The sequence below is a fragment of the Cokeromyces recurvatus genome (assembly GCF_025118155.1).
Source record: "Cokeromyces recurvatus strain NRRL 2243 chromosome Unknown BX663scaffold_49, whole genome shotgun sequence".
Taxonomy (NCBI): Eukaryota; Fungi; Mucoromycota; class Mucoromycetes; order Mucorales; family Mucoraceae; genus Cokeromyces; species Cokeromyces recurvatus.
The window spans coordinates 109,873-129,790 of record NW_026251435.1 but is presented as its reverse complement, the minus strand read 5'-3'; the positions used below and the strand labels follow the sequence as shown (position 1 = coordinate 129,790).

General features: G+C 29.2%; 8 protein-coding genes across 8 annotated transcripts; 3 read left to right on the top strand and 5 right to left on the bottom strand.

Moving 5' to 3' along the window:
• Window positions 1-2,102: 2,102 nt before the first annotated feature.
• BX663DRAFT_481186 (uncharacterized protein) lies at window positions 2,103-3,504 on the top strand. Its single transcript, XM_051524356.1, has 6 exons — window positions 2,103-2,334; window positions 2,406-2,520; window positions 2,582-2,673; window positions 2,729-3,031; window positions 3,101-3,147; window positions 3,202-3,504. The coding sequence occupies exons 1-6, from the start codon at window positions 2,108-2,110 to the stop codon at window positions 3,378-3,380; spliced, it is 963 nt and encodes a 320-aa protein (XP_051377836.1). The 5' UTR covers window positions 2,103-2,107; the 3' UTR covers window positions 3,381-3,504.
• A 9-nt stretch (window positions 3,505-3,513) lies between these two features.
• BX663DRAFT_462965 (uncharacterized protein) lies at window positions 3,514-4,262 on the bottom strand (the record flags this gene model as incomplete). Its single annotated transcript, XM_051523982.1, has 3 exons — window positions 4,009-4,262; window positions 3,829-3,942; window positions 3,514-3,765 (listed from the first exon to the last, which is right to left on the bottom strand). The coding sequence occupies exons 1-3, from the start codon at window positions 4,227-4,229 to the stop codon at window positions 3,516-3,518; spliced, it is 585 nt and encodes a 194-aa protein (XP_051377835.1). The 5' UTR covers window positions 4,230-4,262.
• A 152-nt stretch (window positions 4,263-4,414) lies between these two features.
• Window positions 4,415-5,265, bottom strand: BX663DRAFT_527064 (ribosome-assembly protein 3-domain-containing protein). Its single transcript, XM_051529987.1, has 3 exons — window positions 5,145-5,265; window positions 4,724-5,076; window positions 4,415-4,645 (listed from the first exon to the last, which is right to left on the bottom strand). The coding sequence occupies exons 2-3, from the start codon at window positions 4,961-4,963 to the stop codon at window positions 4,532-4,534; spliced, it is 354 nt and encodes a 117-aa protein (XP_051377834.1). The 5' UTR covers window positions 4,964-5,076; window positions 5,145-5,265; the 3' UTR covers window positions 4,415-4,531.
• Window positions 5,266-5,535: 270 nt separating this feature from the next.
• BX663DRAFT_533659 (WD40-repeat-containing domain protein) lies at window positions 5,536-7,380 on the bottom strand (the record flags this gene model as incomplete). The annotated part of the gene is made up of 8 exons (XM_051530547.1): window positions 5,536-5,694; window positions 5,729-5,885; window positions 5,945-6,157; window positions 6,228-6,599; window positions 6,647-6,723; window positions 6,774-6,875; window positions 6,968-7,140; window positions 7,236-7,380. 8 exons carry the CDS (start codon window positions 7,378-7,380, stop codon window positions 5,536-5,538), a joined length of 1,398 nt encoding a protein of 465 aa, XP_051377833.1.
• Window positions 7,381-7,488: 108 nt separating this feature from the next.
• Window positions 7,489-10,756, top strand: BX663DRAFT_546894 (glycoside hydrolase superfamily). The gene is made up of 9 exons (XM_051530980.1): window positions 7,489-7,612; window positions 7,650-7,721; window positions 7,843-7,857; window positions 8,372-8,434; window positions 9,121-9,130; window positions 9,159-9,215; window positions 9,278-9,379; window positions 9,445-9,531; window positions 9,604-10,756. Exons 1-9 carry the CDS (start codon window positions 7,510-7,512, stop codon window positions 10,727-10,729), a joined length of 1,635 nt encoding a protein of 544 aa, XP_051377832.1. The 5' UTR covers window positions 7,489-7,509; the 3' UTR covers window positions 10,730-10,756.
• Window positions 10,757-10,771: 15 nt separating this feature from the next.
• BX663DRAFT_279230 (uncharacterized protein) lies at window positions 10,772-11,551 on the bottom strand. Its single transcript, XM_051521978.1, has one exon. The coding sequence runs from the start codon at window positions 11,452-11,454 to the stop codon at window positions 10,930-10,932; it is 525 nt and encodes a 174-aa protein (XP_051377831.1). The 5' UTR covers window positions 11,455-11,551; the 3' UTR covers window positions 10,772-10,929.
• Window positions 11,552-11,949: 398 nt separating this feature from the next.
• On the bottom strand, window positions 11,950-13,108 carry BX663DRAFT_444322 (uncharacterized protein; the record flags this gene model as incomplete). Its single annotated transcript, XM_051523620.1, has 4 exons — window positions 11,950-12,368; window positions 12,424-12,470; window positions 12,540-12,645; window positions 12,685-13,108. The coding sequence occupies 4 exons, from the start codon at window positions 13,106-13,108 to the stop codon at window positions 11,950-11,952; spliced, it is 996 nt and encodes a 331-aa protein (XP_051377830.1).
• A 754-nt stretch (window positions 13,109-13,862) lies between these two features.
• On the top strand, window positions 13,863-15,704 carry BX663DRAFT_527049 (peptidyl-prolyl cis-trans isomerase-like 2). The gene is made up of 4 exons (XM_051529986.1): window positions 13,863-14,359; window positions 14,441-14,962; window positions 15,041-15,192; window positions 15,259-15,704. The coding sequence occupies exons 1-4, from the start codon at window positions 13,874-13,876 to the stop codon at window positions 15,677-15,679; spliced, it is 1,581 nt and encodes a 526-aa protein (XP_051377829.1). The 5' UTR covers window positions 13,863-13,873; the 3' UTR covers window positions 15,680-15,704.
• The last annotated feature ends 4,214 nt before the right edge of the window (window positions 15,705-19,918 follow it).

Sequence of the window (19,918 nt, the reverse complement as noted above, 5' to 3'; positions counted from 1 at the left end):
GCTAGTTTTCCTAAAAAGTGGAATTTACTACTAATCTGCTTTATTTGTTTATAGATAGTGTTAGTTATAGAAATATTAAATATACTATTTAAAATAACTATATATTTATATCGCCCATATCAATATAGAAATTGTCCTTCCCCTTTATATATAAGATGTATACATTTACGATAAGAAATAACTTGTATGAATTAAACAAAATATTTAATTCATTAACTAAACATGTATTATCGAGTTATTGAATGAATTTTAAAGATTTATTATCAATATTACATTGTATAGTGTGATAAAGTATCAGGATCATATATACATTTGTACTGTATATGATCATAATAGCAATAAAATTTTAAAGTAATCTAAAGTGTCTTACAGTTTATTATATTTTTGCCTAATATAGTGGGAGAACAGCTTTTCTGAACTAAATGACTTATATCCAAAGTTATCTCGTTAACTTTTGGTATAATCAGGAAAGGCAGGTAGAGGATAAAGACGAATAAGGTATACATACTTAAATTTATTTATCTCTTTGATAATAATAATAAGTGTATAGATTGATCTGATAACGATTCCTAATAAAAAAAAAGGATGTCTTCTATATCCTTTGTTATTAAAGGCTTAGTAATCGATTCGTCAATTACATAATTTATATCTACTTGTCTATTTCCTATAGTATTGATGATTATTTTATTTCTTCTTTCAATTCAAATAGACTACATTTTCTTTATTCCTTAATTAGTTCGCTTTTATAATGGAAGATTATTTCTATCTCTTTCTGAAAATCAAAATAAATGTAAAACTTGTAAATCTTTACTTTTGTTTCTTGAAAGAATATCCCAGCTTATTATGTTGAAACTAAATACAATTATTAGTTAAAATATGACTAAACTTACATGTAAACGTTTTTTTTTCTTCTTTAAACTACATTACTTTTTGTCAAGATAATACAAGAACTTATTAAATCTTAAATGTTTATGGAAAAGTAACTCGAACTATCTATGAAAGGCATGGGTGTCGCTCATATACAACACAGTCTTTAACTATAATGTAAATTCTCCATGAATATCATAGTTTCTTAGTAAGGCCTTTTTGAGTTCCCACTTTTAAATGAAACTGGTAATGTTATCCCCGAACAGCATGGAAAAGAAGACAAGAATTAAGTTTTACAGTAAGAGAAATACTCTTCTAATTGAGCATATTTCTGCATTATTACATTCAATTGTTTTTCTGCTCTGGATTAAGAAGGCGAGCATTACCATTTAGATGAGAAAAGCTACTGAAACTAAGGAGTTTGTTGTATGATCATTTGTGACTATATACATATACAAATATATAGATATCACTGGACAGCCTTTATTTGTCTGATACTCTTTCATTATTATGTTATACATTATATCTTTCACTATTGATATCTCATATACAATATTTAAAGAAAATTTTATTTTACTACATGAATCATTACTTACTAGTAAAAAGAATATAGATTTATATACAATCAAGCTTAGATTATTGGAAAGACATTGTCTATTTTAAAAGTTTTCTTTCCTTTTCTCAATTAAATATTCAGTGATTATATATTATCCTTATACATTAGATAAAAAAAAAAAATCTTTATTAATCAAAGAAAGTATATAATTTCGGAATACAATGTTTTCCAAACTTCCTATGAACAACTGAGTTGCCAGTACTTTCTTTGTATCTAGTATTTAATATAAATCATTTACTTAATTGTACAATTTCCACTGAATGCTTCAAAATAGTCTTACTATTCAAAAGCTTGAACGTGAATAGTTACAATTAAATATTTCATCAACAAAAGAAATCTAAAGGATTATCTAAGAGCTTTTGAAGAGTGTTATTTGGATAGTAAATAAAACCGTTTAAAATGTATTTTAGACTATATAAAATACAGGAGTAAAATAGATCAAGGTTTTTGAAAAGAGAATATACCCTCCTCACCTATTAAACTAAATACTTATTAACTAGGAAATAGAAAAAAATAAAGCAGCGCGACTCAGAGAGCATGTATCACAAAATAAAAGTCAGATTGTATATTAACTTTTATAACGTTAAGTTTATTTATTTATCTTTTTTAATCAATACATCTGAAATGAAAACGCCTATTTCTTTCATCTTAACATTCGTTCTTTTTATTAGTATTACTTTAGCAAAACTAGATCCTAAAAAAGAAAAGCTTATATCACTTGCTGAAAGTGGTAATGGTATTGTCAATTTGAATTCCAATACTTATGATAGATTTACCGAAGGAAAGCGTGATTATGGACTAGTTGTTTTATTAACAGCTCTCGATTCTCAATTTAATTGTGTACCTTGTCGGTAAGCTTATTCTATTTAGATGTTTGGACTATATATATAGATATATATGTATACTCATGAACGCGTTAAAGTGAATTTGATCCTGAATTTGCTTTAGTTGCAAAAGGCTTTCAAAAAAATAAAAATAGTAATAATCTCTTTTTTGGACATTTGGATTTCAAAGATGGACAAGCTATTTTCCAAAAAGTAAGAAAATACATCCAATTTAAAAAACGAAACCATCATTTAATTTTACATACAATAATAGCTCAAGATTATGTCCGCACCTAATGTATTCTATTTCCCTCCTCAAAAAGCTGGAGAACGTAAAGAATATGTTAAATATGACTTGGGGAGAAGGTAAATTACATGAAGAAAACATTATGAATGATGCCAAATATTAAAATGTATTTAGTGGATTTTCTGCAGAAAATTTTGCTCAATTTTTAAGTCAGGAGTCTGGTCTTAGAGTTACAGTTTCTCGACCTGTCAATTACTTTAAACTTGTTACTAAGATCTTCTTGGCTATTGGAGCTGCTGCTGCTCTTAAACTTATGTATCGTCATTTCACTTTTATTATATGTCATAGAAATACATGGGCTGCTATCTCCATTTTGGTCATCTTGGTTATGACCTCAGGATATATGTGGAATAAGATTCGTTCACCACCCTATTTGATGCCTGGTAGAAACGGTGAAATTAATTACATTGCATCAGGGTAATAATTTGGACTCTTTAAAAGTTATAAGTATATAAAATAACTTGCGTCTTTTTTTTTTTTTTTCAGTTTTTCTTCTCAATTTGGTGTTGAGCCTCAGATTGTAGCCAGCATTTGTAAGTTCATTCTTTTTAAAGTGAATATATCATTTATTAATTATTGTCATCTAGATGGGATCCTTGCCTTTTCAATGGTTGCTTTAATCAAGTCAGTCCCTCAAATTGAAGATCAAAAAATTCAACGTATCAGTGCCTATATTTGGATGGCTTGCTTTATTTTCATATTTAGTGCTTTATTCGCACTTTTTAGAGTTAAGAATGGTGGCTATCCATTCAAGCTTCTCATTTAAAAATATTAAAAAAAAACTATTACTTTATTTCTTCTATATTTGTATATATATTCTTTTAAAAAGGGTATTTTACATGATGTATAAAATTCATTTTACTACTCTTTTTTTTTTTTTTTTTTTTTTTTTTTTTTTTGATTATTTATTTTCTTCTTCGTCATTGCTCTCTTCATTATCTTCATCATCTTCATCATCGTCAAACTCAAATTCACTATCCTCAAAGTCGAAATCACTTTCACCTTCCTTAGGTACAATACCAGATACATCGTCTCCTCTTTCTAATTTACGCAAATAACTTCGTCTTTGACGAAGCGTCATTCTGCTCAGCATTCGTTCTAATTCTTGTTCTTCCTTAATCTCATCAACATTGGTCTTAATTTCATCCTTACTATTCATTTGTAAATTAATAATTGTATGATAACACTTTGAAAAAAAGAAAAAAAAAACTTACGTTACAAGGACTTCCTTCTTCTCTAGACATTTTGCACATACACCTTTTGAACGAGCGCAATTATCACACAAAACATGATATGCTTCTTTAATAGCCTTTTCTTGACATGAAGTACTTTACAAAAAAAAAAAAAGAAGGATTAGATGAAACTTATACTTGATCATAACTTTATAATCTCACCATTTTTTAGCTGTAGTTAGAGGTTTATATTTTTTGTATTTTTTACGCCACAAAATGACATCAGTACATCGTTGACAGAGCCCATATACAGGTAAAGCTGCAATTTGTCGAGTCTTTTTCGAATTTTTGTTAGCCTTCCAAGCTGTTGTATTTTGATGAGCTTGTCCCTTTTTTGAGTTATTGCCCTTACGACTGGACACTTTATTAGCGTAAGTTGACATGTCGTTTAAAAATCAAGATCTGAAGAAAAAAAAAAAACAAAAAACAAAAAAAAACAAATAAAAAACGATAAAGGTACTCAGTGAGCAGTGACTGGTTTGTATCAACAAGTCACATTATTCAAAAAAAAAATGCTCTTGTTAACTAAAGATCATTAGACATAGATCATTAAAAACAAACATTGAAACGACTTTGTTTTAATACAAAAGAAACTAAAGCAAGCATGGAAAGGATATTTGTTTCAATACAAAGATAGCGAAAAAAAAACATATTATCCAAAAATAAATTAATAATGCTTATATTTTTATTTTTCTTCATCTGCAAGAATAATTTCCTGTTCTAAATTTGAAAATATGTCAATACCAGCTTCTAACGAATCAATCAATATATTTAAACGTGTTCCATTAAAGTTTGGCTCCTAAGGAAAAAAAAAGAGAGAAAAAAAAGAAAGAAGAAATTTATATGAAAATTTCTAAAAGGATATTACGTTTATTACCTGTCTGATTTGATCTAAATCTGATCCAAATGCTTGTGTAATTTTATTCATGTAAAAATTCCTAAATTTGCTTGATGTATTCGATTGTTCAAAAGTTGCTTCTTGATTATCCTCTTTCATATTTTCCTCCTTTTCTTCATCGTCGTCTTTGTCATCCTGCCCCTTTGTTGATATATCTTCTCCTGAATCATTTTCTTCCTTTAACTGGTTCAGAAGCTCATCTAATTCATCTTGATTCATTTCTTCATCAAGATTATCAAATAATCCTTCATTTTGTTTTTCTTCTATCAATAAAAAAGTTTGCTTAATGATCTTGACATTATTTTGTTTGAATTCGAACTACCTTGTTCAAACTACAAAAAAAAAAAAAAAAAAAATTAGTGTTTAACGAAAAAAAAAAATACAATTAGCTATATTTTACCTCTTCTTTTATAGTTTCTTCTATTTTTGGTGCCTTTGTAGGCTTATCCTTTAATTTAGTTGTAGAATTACGTTTTTTACCAACCATGCTTTTTTTTTAAAAAAGGAAAAAGAAATAAACTTCTATTGCGCTTCTTGAAAATATAGTTTTTTATATCAATATAAAACAATTTTTATTATACTACGAATATTTATATAATAAGATTTTCATCTGCCCAAAGTTTAAATGTACGATCATAACCAGTCGAAGCAATAAAATTGTTATCTATTTTTTTTTAAAAAAAAAGTTAAAAAATTATGTTTAATAGAAAATAAAAGCAGAGGAACGATGTTCTTACCATCAGATATATCTACACCCATGACTTTTCCATCATGCCCATCTAAACTTTTGATTAATTTAAAATCGTCACCTGACCAGATCTTAACACAACCATCATAGCCAGAGGTAGTAAGGTATAAGCCTGCAATATTATGAGGATCTGAAGCATTGTTATTGTTTCCACTAGGAACACCTTTACTATATTTGACATCTGACACAAGTGATTGATGTGCTGAGATGGTATATATATTACGTAGTGTACGTACGTCCCAAATCTTAACAGTATTATCTGCACTAGCTGAAGCTAAATGATATCCATTAGGTGACCAATCCAAACCCACAATATCCTTCATATGTCCCTCAAGTGTCATCGAAGATCGGCCTGTTCTTGTGTCCCAAATTCTACCAATAGCATCTAATCCACTATAAAAAGAGAATGAGCAAAGTGCTACTATACATTTATTTATTTATTTATTTTTTACCCTGTTGCTACTAAACTACCATCGCATTGAAATGAAATAGCATATACTTCTCTTGAATGTCCTTCTTGCAATAATAATTCTTGTGTTGTTTCTACATCCCATAAACGCCAAGTACCATCAAAACTTGCACTACCTAAATATCTTCCAGAAGGATGAAAATTGATACGAGCAACACGTCCAACATGTCCTTTTAAACTAGCTAAAGGTGTTTCTCTGTAAAAAAAAAGAAAAAAAAAAGGTCATTAAATATTCTATTGTAATGTCAATATTTGTGCTGACTCACTTTGCTAAGCTCCATAATTGAATTACTCCATCGGCTCCACTAGAAGCTAAATTAAGTGCATTTTTTTCCTGACTTAATGTTGCTTGTGGATGAAACACAACTCCACCAATTTTATCATTATGTCCTCTTAATGTCATTAAGCATTCACAGTTAGGCACAGACCAGATCTTACAAAGGCCTGACCAGGCTCCTGTCACTAATAGTTTTGAATCAGGACTAAAAGAACATTGAGCAACTGGTCGGTCATCAGCAATTTGTGAAGACCAATTTGTATATGCCTTAAGTTTTGAATGCAACTCTTGTCTACTGGCTTTTAGTAATGCTAAAGGAATATTTTGTTCTTCTTTCTGTCTATCGTTTCTTTTTTTTGCTCTAAAATAGATATTAGTTGGTGTTGTATTACACTTCTTAACACAAACCTAGGTAATGAGTATTTTGTTAACCATTTCCTTGCTTCTAAAAGCTCCATTGATCCTGGGGTAAAAAATTCTTCTTCCTAAAATAGAATATTAGATACATATTTATTTAAAACTGTATTTACATTACAGCTTCCTCTTCAGAATCCTCCACTTCAGATTCTTCACTTTCGACTTGGTGTCCTTGAATTTTAGAAAGTAAATATCTCAAACGATCACGTCGATCAGCAGGCTATTAATTTAAAAATATTTTTAATGGTGAGCTTTTTTTTTTATTTTTTATTTTTTTTTAATAATTGAGAATTTAAAGCTTTAAACACTTACACCTTCACCAAAAAGACATTGAGGCTCACCGATTTCACGAAGTCTTTGTCTAACACGTCCGTCATCTGTAGGAACAGCTAATTGAAAAGCTCTTTTTCTTCGTTCGAATTCTTCTAATGCTTCTCTATCTGCCTCTCCTGCATTGACACTATAAGCAGGTTCATTACTTTCAACTAATAAGGTATTAGTTTTAATCAGTCGTAAACATTTCCGACTCTCTCTCTCATTCTCTCTCTCTCTTTTTTTTTTTTTTTTTTTTTTTCTTTACCCAAAGCATCAAGATCAATGCCATTGCTTTTTACAGGAGTTTCTTCTAAACGAGCTCTTTTAACAATTTCCTGATCTTCTAATGAACCAAAATGAACTCGAGGTTTTGCTGTTAATTTGGCAATTTGTGATTGTTCGTTATCCATAATAAATAAACAAAGAAAAAAGATTCATGTAATTTTTAAAAAAAAGCTATAAATTTGAAGATAGCTGTGACTGTTGCACATAAGCATAACCCTTTTTTTTCTTTTGTTCCTTGATAATTTTTACTTACAATGAACAACAGCATCCAAATCAACATTACATTCATGATGAATAAGTCAAACTCATTCATAAAATATGGTGAAAGACATATGCTGCAACTCATATGGATCATTAGTATAATAAATACGTGTATAGATATACATATATAAAGATTGCATAATAATAAATGTCCTAGGACTTGCGTCTACACTTATGATATCTATTGTACTGGAAAATAGTGAAGGTTCTACTATTGCTAATAAGATAACCAACAAACTAATATTAATTCAACAAGACAAACCAAAAAAAAAAAATGGATAGAAAGCTTTTTGAGGAATACAATATTAATATATGTTAATGTACAGGACCGTATTTGGAAGGTAAATTTGAGTGATTTGAGATTCCTTCTTTCTTGAAGCTTTTAGCTGAGTAATAAAACAACTTTACTCGGTCATTTAGAGTTGTTTCTATTATAAAATTTAGAATAAGAATATACTATAAATACAGGGAAATATAGTCTTGTGATGATAAGATAGGAATGATAGTATACAAAATATATATTTTTCCCTTTTAATTTGAATGAAACAGGATATAATTCAAGAATATAAATGCTAGTGTTTAACACATATATATGCAATACAGATCTGATTAGATATACTCATATTACCGTTATAGAGTTCATATTTATTGAAGAAAAAAAAAAGGTGTATACTGCTACTTATATTACAGACATCCATCATGAAATAAGCAGTTATAAGCTATACAGGATAACAAATAAGTTAACAGGTTTTTTTTTTCTATTATTCTCTATCCAAAAAACCAGATTTTATCTATAACTAAAACTGACGAGAAACTACAAAATATGTGGTCAACATACATCTTTCTAATTGATAGTTCAAAAAAGTAAACTAACTGCTTTGAGAGAAGGTAGCATTTATGGTGTTTGTATAAGGGGTGGTATGTATGGGAAAAAAAAGAAAAGTTTCAAAAGCGGAGATCTATCATCACTAGTATTTTTCTGATTTTGTACAAAATACTAGCAAGAACATCATATCTAGATTAATAGGCCATTTTTTTTTTCATACAATTCCTTTTTAGATAATAAGTGAGAAGAAGAATCTAGATAAAAAGAAATTGCACATTTGCATAGTTGATTGCGTTTAGTAGATATTGGGATATAACCACAAATAAAGGATATTGCTTATCATTCTTTTTATGCTTATTATGGAGTAGTTAACATTGCTAAAATGCATGTATATTGATTATTCAGGGAAAAAAAAAGAAAAGAAACAAAAGTCCTTCCTTCTATTACTGGACTTTGTCAGGAGAAGAGAGATTCATTAATGAATACAATTTTGCTGCACAAAGTAATTATTTTTATGCAAATGATTTGTATTTGTATTTTCAAAATATGACATTAGGGTCGTACAACTAAATTCCATCATGTAATCATTCTTCTTCTTCTTCTAAATTAACTGTTGGTTTATGATAATAATCTACCTCATTTGGTTAAGCTTAAAAAAAAAATGAATTTCATTATTCCTTGAAATAAATTTTAATTTTCCTTTATTTTTTTTATTTTTTTATTTTTTTATTTTATTTTTTTTTTTTCATTTTTTTATTTTCATTTAACAATTATGAAGGTATCAAGAAGTAATAATAATTATAATAATTATAATAGTAATAACTATACCATAACATCTTTCACTGTTGAAAAAAAGCCTTCAAACATTAATGAGTAAGTCTGCTCTAATTATCAATAATATATATAAATATGTACTCATTTGCATAAATGATTAGAGTTCCCGAATTTGCAAGAAAGCCAGCACTTGGTTTCTCGACATGGTCTTCACAATTATTAGATGATGTGCCAGGTTATGGTGGAAAGCATATTAAGCCCTGGTAAGCTGTTTCATTAGCTGTCAAAGTTTACTGGGTTTTTTTTTATAATATTATTAATTTTGAAGGTTTAATGAACAACAAATTAAAGACATTTCTGATGCGATGAAAGTCAAGATGCCAGCTTATGAATATATAAATATAGATTCTGGATGGTAAAACAAAGAGAAAAGTCAACCTTTTTTTTTTAAATAGTTTCACTCAATGAGAATGTATGTCGTTTTTAGGTGTAATTCATGTGATGAATTTGGTCGATGGACAGTTCGAAAAGATGTCTTCCCTAATGGTTTGCGACCCATTGCTGATCATTTAAAAAAGAATGGACACAAACTTGGTCTTTATATACTTCCTGGTGTTCGTCAGGACGCGGCTGACAACAAAAAACGAATTAAAGGAACAATGCATACATTAGATGAACTTGTACCTTCACGTAAAGAAGGATGTGGGTTCAAAGGTACTACTTATATGCCAGACGAACACAATGATCTCGTTCAAAGATACTATGATTCAATAGCTGATCTTTTCCATGAGTGGGGTATCTCATTTGTTAAACTAGATGCAGTGGGTCCTGGTGGTGGAAGTGAATATTACCCTTTTTCAGGACCTGATAATCGTGCTTGTACTCAAATGTTGTATAAAGCATTTAAACGATACAACATTTGGCTTGAAATATCATGGCAAATTGATGTAACTTATGCAGACGAATGGGCTCAAATATCAAATGGTGCACGAATCTATGTTGACATTGAATCTTATTCAACCAAGACCATGACATCCTCACATCGTATTATGCAACGTATAACACCATGCGAAAAATGGGCTGATACTTGCGTAGTGGGAAGCGATTATGGATTCTATATTGATCTAGATGTTGTCTTGGTCGGTATGACGGTGAACGGTAAATGTATCGATGGCTTAGACAATGATGATGTACGGCAAACCTGTATTAGTTTTTGGGCCATCGTCTCTTCTGTCTTTTGCATAGGTTCTGATCCTCGACAAATCCCTGATAAATATCTTAGATGGTATAATCATAAGGAAATATTAGAGATTCATCAAAGTGGTATCATGGCAAGACCAATTGGTTCTGGTAATGTATGGTTAAATCGTAAGCAAGTCTGGTGGAAGAAATTAAAGGACGGTCGTATTTATGTTTGTTTGATCAATGCACATACATACATTTTTATGCTTGGACTAAGTCATGAGGTCACACTCAATTTTGTAAATATTGGCTTAAGACGAGCAGAATTAAAAGATGTTTGGACTGGGGAGAATTTAGGTGTATATGATGATAAATATAGCATTGTCTTACGTCCTGGTCAAAGTCAAACTCTACTTGTTAAACCTGCATAATATCTTTTTTTTTTTTTTTTTTTTTTTTTTTTTTTTTGGTAGGCCTTGTAAATAAATGAATGTATGTGTGTGTGTGTATGTTTTTTTTTCCTTTATTCATTATCATTATATATTTGTCTAATAAGGAATGCTGCTACATCTATATCCTATAAATATATGTTTTAGAAGGCATATAATAAATACAAAAAAATAACATAAAATCATAAAAGATTTACCTGCCAATATTGCATATGTGCACTGAATGCACTTAAATAAGGGTTCTCTAGTAATCCTTCTTTCAGACAATAATCTACACGTCCGGTGACATTAAGCATTTTCAATTTTCGCGCTCCTTGAGAATATGTGTCGTTAGGTGTCATTAATGGTGAGGGCAATGTCTTCCCTGATGTAGATTTGCCATTTGAGTTAATTGATATTTTATCAGTTTGAGTTGTACGTTTAAATAGTTGAGTTTTATCATTAGATAAAGATTCAAATCGTGTAGGATCACTATTAGACCTGACACGAGTAAGTTGACTACTGGTATCTTTCTCTTCTGAAATAGTATCAGAAGTTTTTGGATGTATATCTTCATAGATTTGCTGTCGAGAAAGGCCCAAACCACGCATAAATAAATTAGCAGTTAATCCCATCTTGATTGATTCATACATGGCTCCTGCACGATTAGCAATACCCGAGCCAACATTAAAACTAGCGTCAATGACGCCTTTTAACCCACCTTTCATATAAGGGATATACTCGGGTTTTAATTTTGAACTATAATGACGAGCAATCAAAGGTTCAAGTCGATAAGCAACAGGATCAGACTAGTAAAAAAAAAAAAAAAGGTCAAGTAAATATACATATATACATATTAGAATAATATGGAATTTACTTTATGAAAGATATTATATAAATTTTCTACGGCTGGATAGCAGAAATTAATTGAAGTAGGTGAAGGTGATTTAATATCCGAGAGTACATTATTGACATCCGAAAGTGATTTACGTGAAGCAATTTTAAAGCCACGTAATAATAGAATTACACCTAATGGGGAGCCTGCTGCAAAGAAATTTTGCACTGGAAATAAAAGAGGAGGAGGTAATTTTTTATCTGGTATTTTTTTATCTACATGTTGATCAGGTAGTGTAACAGGCTGTAATGTTAATACATCAAAGGCAAGTAAAGACTGGAAACAGAAATCAGTATTTTTTTTTTTGTTTTAACATAACGTATATAAATCATTTTACCCCAAGCGAATGTCCAAATATCGAAACTTTGCCTTTTTCTGCGAACTCAGGATTCCTCATACAGAACAAGTAATAAACTCGGTTAAGTTCTTTTGCAATAATTTGTGTCATAAGCTCACGATAACGTGGTGTCATATACAGTGGAACATCCATCAAGACATCAGAAATAACTGTTCTTATATTTGGTACACCTTCTAAAGTTAATTCATCTAAAGTAGGACAACCATCATCTACACCCATAGTACCAAGATCAGCTTCATAACCTTCATCATCTGCAGCCATACCAAATTTAATATCTTGCCTCCACATAATTGGTAAAATTTGTATTCCATTTGGTTTATTAGGAGTTGAAGTTGTAACTATTGCTGAATTATAAGCTAACTTTATCGTTTTTCTCATTATATTAACATCTATCATAAAGCCATTAGTACAAATACATGACAATAAATAACATTATACAACTACCGTGTACAAAGGTTTGTCCCGTTCTTTCAGACATTTTTTGACCAATGCTATTTTGGTAATATATGTATAATAATTAGCTAATTTTTTTTTTATATAAGGTGTATATGCTTTTTTACCCATGAATGACAAATATAAGATGGTCTATATTTCTTACTTCTTCTTCACTATTTTCATTATCATAATCCATTGCTTCATTCTTTTCTATTTCCTGTTCTTCTTCCTCTTTTGTTGTATTTATTTCTTCATCAGAGGAATAGTTACTACTGCTGTTTTCTTCATCTAATGGAGCATTTGTAGATGTATTTGATTTTGTTGATATCTTTGATTTCTTGGTTAATTCTTCTACGGCAGGATATCCACGAACAAGTCGAATACCGCCCAAGTTATGTTTGTTCGTTAATCGTTTAATAATACTTTTAGCTAGTTTACTACTTGTACTATTAGATAATAGCCAAGCAGTATTCTCACCCGTGTACACGATATATTGACCCAAGTAAGGGCCCAACAGGTTCCAATGTACATCCACAGACTGCTTTGATAATGATATCTCTAATTTTGTTTCTTCTGCTGCTACGGAATCCTCAGTATTATTTACATTTGGCCTGTAAGGCTTAAATTTATAATAGCCTAATTCTATTTGTTCTGCAATGTTTTCTTCACATGGTACCCAACCATCTGTCAGCATAAACCATGTTGCTCTACGTACTTCATAAGTTGGTCCTTCCCAATAAATAGGACTAATTGTTCTTTGAGTGATATCTACTTCAAACAAATGGTCTTCATTTACAGATACTTTTGCCCTAACATCGTTATTCTATGTATAAATTAGTATATATATATATATATATACATATATACATATATATATTTTCAAAACTGACGTACCTGATAAGCTTTTTCAAGTGCTTCGGAGTCACGTTTAGAAAAAGGTACCCATTTACTAGGAGATACTTTAGAAGGGCTTTTCGGTGATAGTTTATTAAGGGTTGAAGAACTTTTTGCTCTTCTTATAGAAGTGCGATCTATAATTGGATTATCAATAGCATGAAACCTTTAAGCATGTTAATGTGTATTTTTTTCTTTTGAGAAGAGATTTTTATGCCTTTTTTTTTTTTTAGTTTACCATCGAGGTATTAATGGAGGAACATCTAGATCGGGTATCAAGCTAAGTGGTCGACGCCTTTGTGTCGTCATGTCTTTTTGTTTTGAGTCTGGTTCCAACATGGTATATATGAATGAAAAAAAAAAAAGGCAAAAAAAAAAAAAAAAAAATAGACACTTGTTTCATATATTCTATTTTTTTTTTAATAATAGTTTTGAAAATATAGTAACTTGTTCATAATGAACTGAAAGTCACGTTCGCCGTTAAAAAAAAAAAAAAAGTCTGCAGTAATTTGTCCAAATAGACTATCCTCTTTATTTATTTTTTTTATTTAATTAAAAAAAAAAAATGGGTAAATGGACAGATAAATTATATATTACACATTCTGAATGGAGTGGAGAAGTTGGACAACATTCAGCTGCCTCAGGTATTACTGGGAAGAGGACTTCAGAAGGCTTCAAACGCTTACCGTTTTATTGTTGTTCACTTTCACTTCAACCATTTGAACATCCTGTTTGTACATCTGAGGGTATCATTTTCGACTTGGTACATATTATCCCTTACATTAAAAAATATGGCACTAATCCTGTTACTGGTGAAAAACTCGAGATGAAGAACTTGATCAAGCTCAACTTTTCCAAAAACGACAAAGATGAGTATTATTGCCCAGTTACCTTTAAAGTCTTTACAGATCATACAGCCATTGCAGCTATCAAAACAACAGGCAATGTATATGCATATGATACAATTGAAAAGTTAAATATTAAAACTAAACATTGGAAAGATTTGATGACTGATGAGCCATTTACCAAAAAGGACATTATTATGCTTCAGGTAAAGAATCCTGCACTCGAATAAGAATTAGTTTAACCTTTTTTTTTTTTTTTTTTTTTTTTTTTTTTTTTTTTTCGTTAGGATCCACATAATTTAGAAAACAAAGACATGTCCAAATTTGATTACTTGAAAACGAATAAAAAAGTAATTAATGTAGCAGAAGAAATTGAAAGAAGAAAACCAACGCATAACATAAATGTGGCGGGTATGGGCAATACAAAAAAAGTCTTTGACGAATTAGCAGCAAAAGAAACAAAGGAAGTGTCCAAAAAGGATAATAAAGTGCCAGTCTCATTTCACCAAAAGAAAGAGAGTTTGCCTTATAATGCAGCACATTATACAACAGGTGAAGCAGCAGAGTCGTTCACATCTACTGCCATGAGTGCATATACCCAAGCGACGCGAGCCTTAATCGATGAAGAAGAATTCATGTATAAACGTATCAAATCAAAATCTTATGTAAGAATTGTCACCAACTTTGGAAACATCAACTTGGAATTATTTAGTGATAGAGTACCACGTACATGTCATAATTTTGTTCAACTTGCTAAAAGTAATTATTATGATGGAGTTAAATTTCATAGAAACATTAAGGGCTTTATGGTAAATATCATACAGAGATATGTATATGTATAAATATATACAAAATCTGTGTTGATTGATATTAATATATTTGTCTAGATTCAAGGTGGTGATCCTACAGGTACTGGTAGGGGAGGCGAGTCATTCTGGAAAAGAGATTTTCCTGACGAAATTAAGACAACGTTAACACATAATGCTCGTGGTATCCTCAGTATGGCTAATAAAGGAAAGGACACCAACAGTTCACAATTGTAAGTAGGGGGGAAAACAAGAATAATCGAATCAACTCTTATCTTATGCCTATTTTTTTTTCTTAGTTTTATAACATATGCAGCTGCACCACATTTAGATGGAAAACATACAGTCTTTGGTAAAGTTGTTGGTGGTATGGACGTTTTAAAAATTCTAGAAACAATTCCAGTTGATGAACGAGACCGTCCAGAAAGAGAAATTATTATGAAACAAGTACAAGTATTTGTAGATCCATTTGAGGAGTATCAAACTAGATTAAAAAAGAAACTTGCTCATGAAGCAAATGCAGAAAAAGAGGATGAAGAAGCTAGAAGGAAGCGAGAAAAAGAAGACAAGATGGGATGGTTCGGACCTAGTGTGTCCAAAAGTGAAGGCGGTGTAGGCAAATATTTGAACACAGTAAAAAAAAGAAAAGAACCTGTGGAAAGTGAATTAGAGTCAACAAAAAAAGTTAAAAAGACATATGGCAATTTTGATAATTTTTAATAAATTATTTGTGTACTTACATGGAGTATTTGCTTTTTTTTTTTGTGAGTTAAGGAAACTATGTGGAAAAAAAAAACAATCGTAATACATTCGTTTCTCTGCTTTATCCATCTTACTATTAAAATAAGAAAGATTAAGGTAAGGACAATGAGCAAATATGCTTTAATAGTAGAGCTCCCTATGATACGACACACTCTTGTATGCATACATACATTGCAATGAAGATAGCCCATATGATTTATACAAGTCTGATATTCTGTAAATCAGTATTGGTATGCTTATTTGATGTAAATTTATGAAGAATGATTAATGATAAGAATATTGATATATCCTCAGCAATAAATATAAAGACACAGTAAAAGGAATAGGAGAAAGACTATAAGTGATTCATCAAATACTGACTATTCAAAGATAGTTAATTGAAACCAATTCTAACTATCCTTTCATTTTTATTATTAAAGAGTATTTATATATATAAATTCAAATAGGTATACTTTGATGAGTTACAACGCTATGGAAGTAATTAAGAGTAGTACAAATTAAAGCTTAGTTCCTGACATATACAACATGTGCACAATGATACAATTAAAGTAGTCATTCTACACAATATATGGATATGCCAAAATTGTAATTAAGCACCTTCAACAAGTAACTTGAGTATATAACGAGTATTTTAATTATGCAGTAGCATGTCTTTCTTTCTCTCTCTCTTTCAAGCGCATTAACTAAGAAGCTCTATTATGATTAAATACAAAGAAAAGCAGACTGCCATACAGTAAAAATGTAAATATTTAATAAAAAATGGTATACACATATATTTATACATATTTGATATTTATCCCTTTATTTTAAGTTTCCCCTGAAATGTTGACTTGACTAAAGATCTTATTATAAAAATGTATAAACATATATATTATTCTTACTGAATTAGACTATAAACAAAAGGAATAATAATAATAATTAAAAGAGATATGTGTATATTTTTTTTTTAAGGAGTAATTGTTGGTATCACGTTTGTTTACTATGTTTATTATGATAACGATTAGTGTGCTATTAAGATTATCCAATTAGATCCATCACAGAGATTGTGACGCCTTTTTATGACAGTTAAAAGCATATGATAACGGATCAAAAAAAAAAACTATAAAAGGAGGTCATTTTCATGCCCAAACTTGCTTTTTTTTTTCTTTTCTTTTTCTCTTTATATAATCCTTTTTTTTCATTTGTTGGCTTGTAAAAGGGCTGATGAGTGATTTTTTGGGATGGCTTCATAGCTTAGTTAGTATTTTGTATGCTTTCTTTCTGGATTATGCTCACCTCTCCAATGTATTCTAATAACGATGTAAACCATCATTGATAAACATTACGAGTACCTCCGGGATAAGTATATGGAACACTGCGACGTTATGGGGCCCATTTTTTTATTATTTATATATTTATATAGCAGATTTTATTATAAATGAAAAAAAACGATATAAATATAAATATTACGCGTATAAATAGCACGTAAAGAATATCTCACTGTAGACATTTTTATTTTGTTTTTTGTTTTTTTGCTTGTTTATATTTCTACAAGGAAAGACATTATCATGTCATTAATAGTAAATTAAATAGATTACTATGATTGCAGTTAAAAACAGTATTCTTGAGTTGACCTTTTTGACATACAGAAAATATACCCTAAATTATTTACAAAGCTTAATATCATTTGTAGTTGGGTATATTATTCTTTTTTAAGCATTGTCTATCTATGCTTCTTTTCGCCTCTACTCATATCACAAGTACTTTGTTTCTATTTCTAAATTATGTTTTCTTAATATTACTAGGCCAAGCTTTAATAATACCTTCTTTATATTTTAAATATAGTTGTATCACTTGTGCCTATTATACCCCCTTTTTTTAATCTAATAAATAAATACAAGAAAAGATATTACATTAAAAGAAGGAAAGAGTATGCTTTTTATTACAAGTTGAAATAAATAAAAGAACACTACAATAGTGGAATGTGACGCCAAACAAATATAAATAAGAAAAGTCTTTGAAAGAAGGCAAAGCAAAACCAAAAAAAAAAAAAAGTTTTTATATCTAATTAATAACTAAACTTTACTTTTATATAGTATACTTCTATGTTCCGTAATGATATTGTATTTCCTCTGTTACAAGTGAAATTTAAAACATGTAATTTATTGAATTCACTTTATCCTTTACAGACAGTTTAGCCCGAAATATAATAAACAAATTTAATCTTCAAGAAGACTAAATGATGGTTTTTATTGTTGATATATCAAGACTGTAAAAAGAAAGTTTGGCACGTATTCTATCTTAAAGCAAAGCTCAAACATGATTCATTGTCCAACTTTTTCAAGCTTGCTTATATGACTACTACACATATAAAAAAATACATATCAAGATACTTCTAAACGAATTAAGTTCACTTTATTACTTTACATAAATATTGTTATTTGAACTTGCTGGATTGTGCATTCAAATTTTCTATTATCTATATTTGGTCAATTTATAAAAACTATATGTTATAGTATGCTTAGATTACTTCCTTTAATACTATTGTTATAATAGTACATTTATTGTCATTTATTATGTCTCTCTCTTTGTTTTGTTGCAATGAAATCATTACATTCTAACAGTCATGAATCCATTATAGCTTCTTATTATCTTATAAGTGAAACTATGATAATTGATAGAAAAAATGCTTTAACAGTAGTATAAAAAACTATCAAACGTAATATATAAGTATAATAAAATATAGAAAATATAATGCTTTTCTTTATAAGTCATACTAGTTATAACAGCTTTATATCTATTTTTTTTTATTTTTTACTAACTATATGCTTTTTATATTTTAGATAAAAACTACCATGTCTTTGTATTCGTGATAATTCGTCCACTTAATTGTCTAAGGACCTTAAAAAAATATTTACTAGTTTTATTATATTCACAAATAATAATATTAAAGAATAAACTTTTAATTATAATTATTCTACTTTTCTCTACTTTTTTTTTTACCAAGAGCTTATCCAAAGTCATACTACTTTCGAGAACGAAAGGCTTGTAATATAGGATTGATTCTTGTATAAATGGCAGTCTTACACTTATAAATAAAAGGCATTTAACCTACTTTCTATAAATATATTTTTACATGTAACAGATTACATTTACTAAATCTTTAAAGAATAGTGTCATTGGTTTGTTTCAACTATATAGGTTTTCTTCTGTAAAATGACAGCCTACATTTGCTATTCCAAAAGAATCTATTTTTTTATAAAGTATATTGATCTTTTTCTAACAATGTTCATGATGATTTATCTTGGAATATATATCACATCGATTATTGTACTTTTTTTTTTCTTCTTTCATTATTAAAATCTTATGACATAGAAAGAAAAAAAAACAATTATTACATAATATCGTAAATATATATTCATAGATAAAGCAATAATTATGATTTAGTATACATTAGTTGCAAGGGAATAATACATAAAAAGAAGTTTTTGTACAGAATAAACAGTCTTTGTCACTTGGATATATTTACATGCATAATAATATACATACTTATACGCGTAATATTTGTATTTATATTGTTTTTTTTTTCATTTATAATAAAATCTGCTATATAAATATATAAATAATAAAAAAAATGGGCCCCATAACGTCGCAGTGTTCCATATACTTATCCCGGAGGTACTCGTAATGTTTATCAATGATGGTTTACATCGTTATTAGAATACATTGGAGAGGTGAGCATAATCCAGAAAGAAAGCATACAAAATACTAACTAAGCTATGAAGCCATCCCAAAAAATCACTCATCAGCCCTTTTACAAGCCAACAAATGAAAAAAAAGGATTGTATAAAGAGAAAAAGAAAAGAAAAAAAAAAGCAAGTTTGGGCATGAAAATGACCTCCTTTTATAGTTTTTTTTTTTGATCCGTTATCATATGCTTTTAACTGTCATAAAAAGGCGTCACAATCTCTGTGATGAATCTAATTGGATAATCTTAATAGCACACTAATCGTTATCATAATATCTTTAGTTAAACTCATATTTCAGGAGAAACTAAATATATTTACTTATATATTTATACAATCCTCTTTTTTTTTTTTTTCGTTTGTAGTTTCTTAGTGAATAATAAAAAAATACTTGTTTTATAATACATGCTGATGAAATATATCACGATTATCATATATCTTAGACAAGAAAAGAATTAAATTGTATTTTTAT

Excerpts from the sequence above, each read along its gene's own strand:
- BX663DRAFT_546894 (XM_051530980.1), top strand. The coding sequence starts at position 7,510 with ATGAACAACAGCATCCAAATCAACATTACATTCATGATGAATAAGTCA. Across the intron at positions 7,613-7,649 it reads GCAACTCATATGGATCATTA|ATTGCATAATAATAAATGTC; the intron begins GTATAATAAATA and ends ACATATATAAAG. Across the intron at positions 9,532-9,603 it reads ATAAATATAGATTCTGGATG|GTGTAATTCATGTGATGAAT; the intron begins GTAAAACAAAGA and ends TGTCGTTTTTAG.
- BX663DRAFT_527064 (XM_051529987.1), bottom strand. The coding sequence starts at position 4,963 with ATGAATCAAGATGAATTAGATGAGCTTCTGAACCAGTTAAAGGAAGAA. Across the intron at positions 4,646-4,723 it reads ATTTAGATCAAATCAGACAG|GAGCCAAACTTTAATGGAAC; the intron begins GTAATAAACGTA and ends TTTTTTCCTTAG.
- BX663DRAFT_279230 (XM_051521978.1), bottom strand. The coding sequence starts at position 11,454 with ATGAAAGGTGGGTTAAAAGGCGTCATTGACGCTAGTTTTAATGTTGGC.
- BX663DRAFT_527049 (XM_051529986.1), top strand. The coding sequence starts at position 13,874 with ATGGGTAAATGGACAGATAAATTATATATTACACATTCTGAATGGAGT. Across the intron at positions 14,360-14,440 it reads AGGACATTATTATGCTTCAG|GATCCACATAATTTAGAAAA; the intron begins GTAAAGAATCCT and ends TTTTTTCGTTAG. Across the intron at positions 14,963-15,040 it reads GAAACATTAAGGGCTTTATG|ATTCAAGGTGGTGATCCTAC; the intron begins GTAAATATCATA and ends ATATTTGTCTAG.
- BX663DRAFT_481186 (XM_051524356.1), top strand. The coding sequence starts at position 2,108 with ATGAAAACGCCTATTTCTTTCATCTTAACATTCGTTCTTTTTATTAGT. Across the intron at positions 2,674-2,728 it reads AAATATGACTTGGGGAGAAG|TGGATTTTCTGCAGAAAATT; the intron begins GTAAATTACATG and ends AAATGTATTTAG. Across the intron at positions 3,148-3,201 it reads TCAGATTGTAGCCAGCATTT|ATGGGATCCTTGCCTTTTCA; the intron begins GTAAGTTCATTC and ends ATTGTCATCTAG.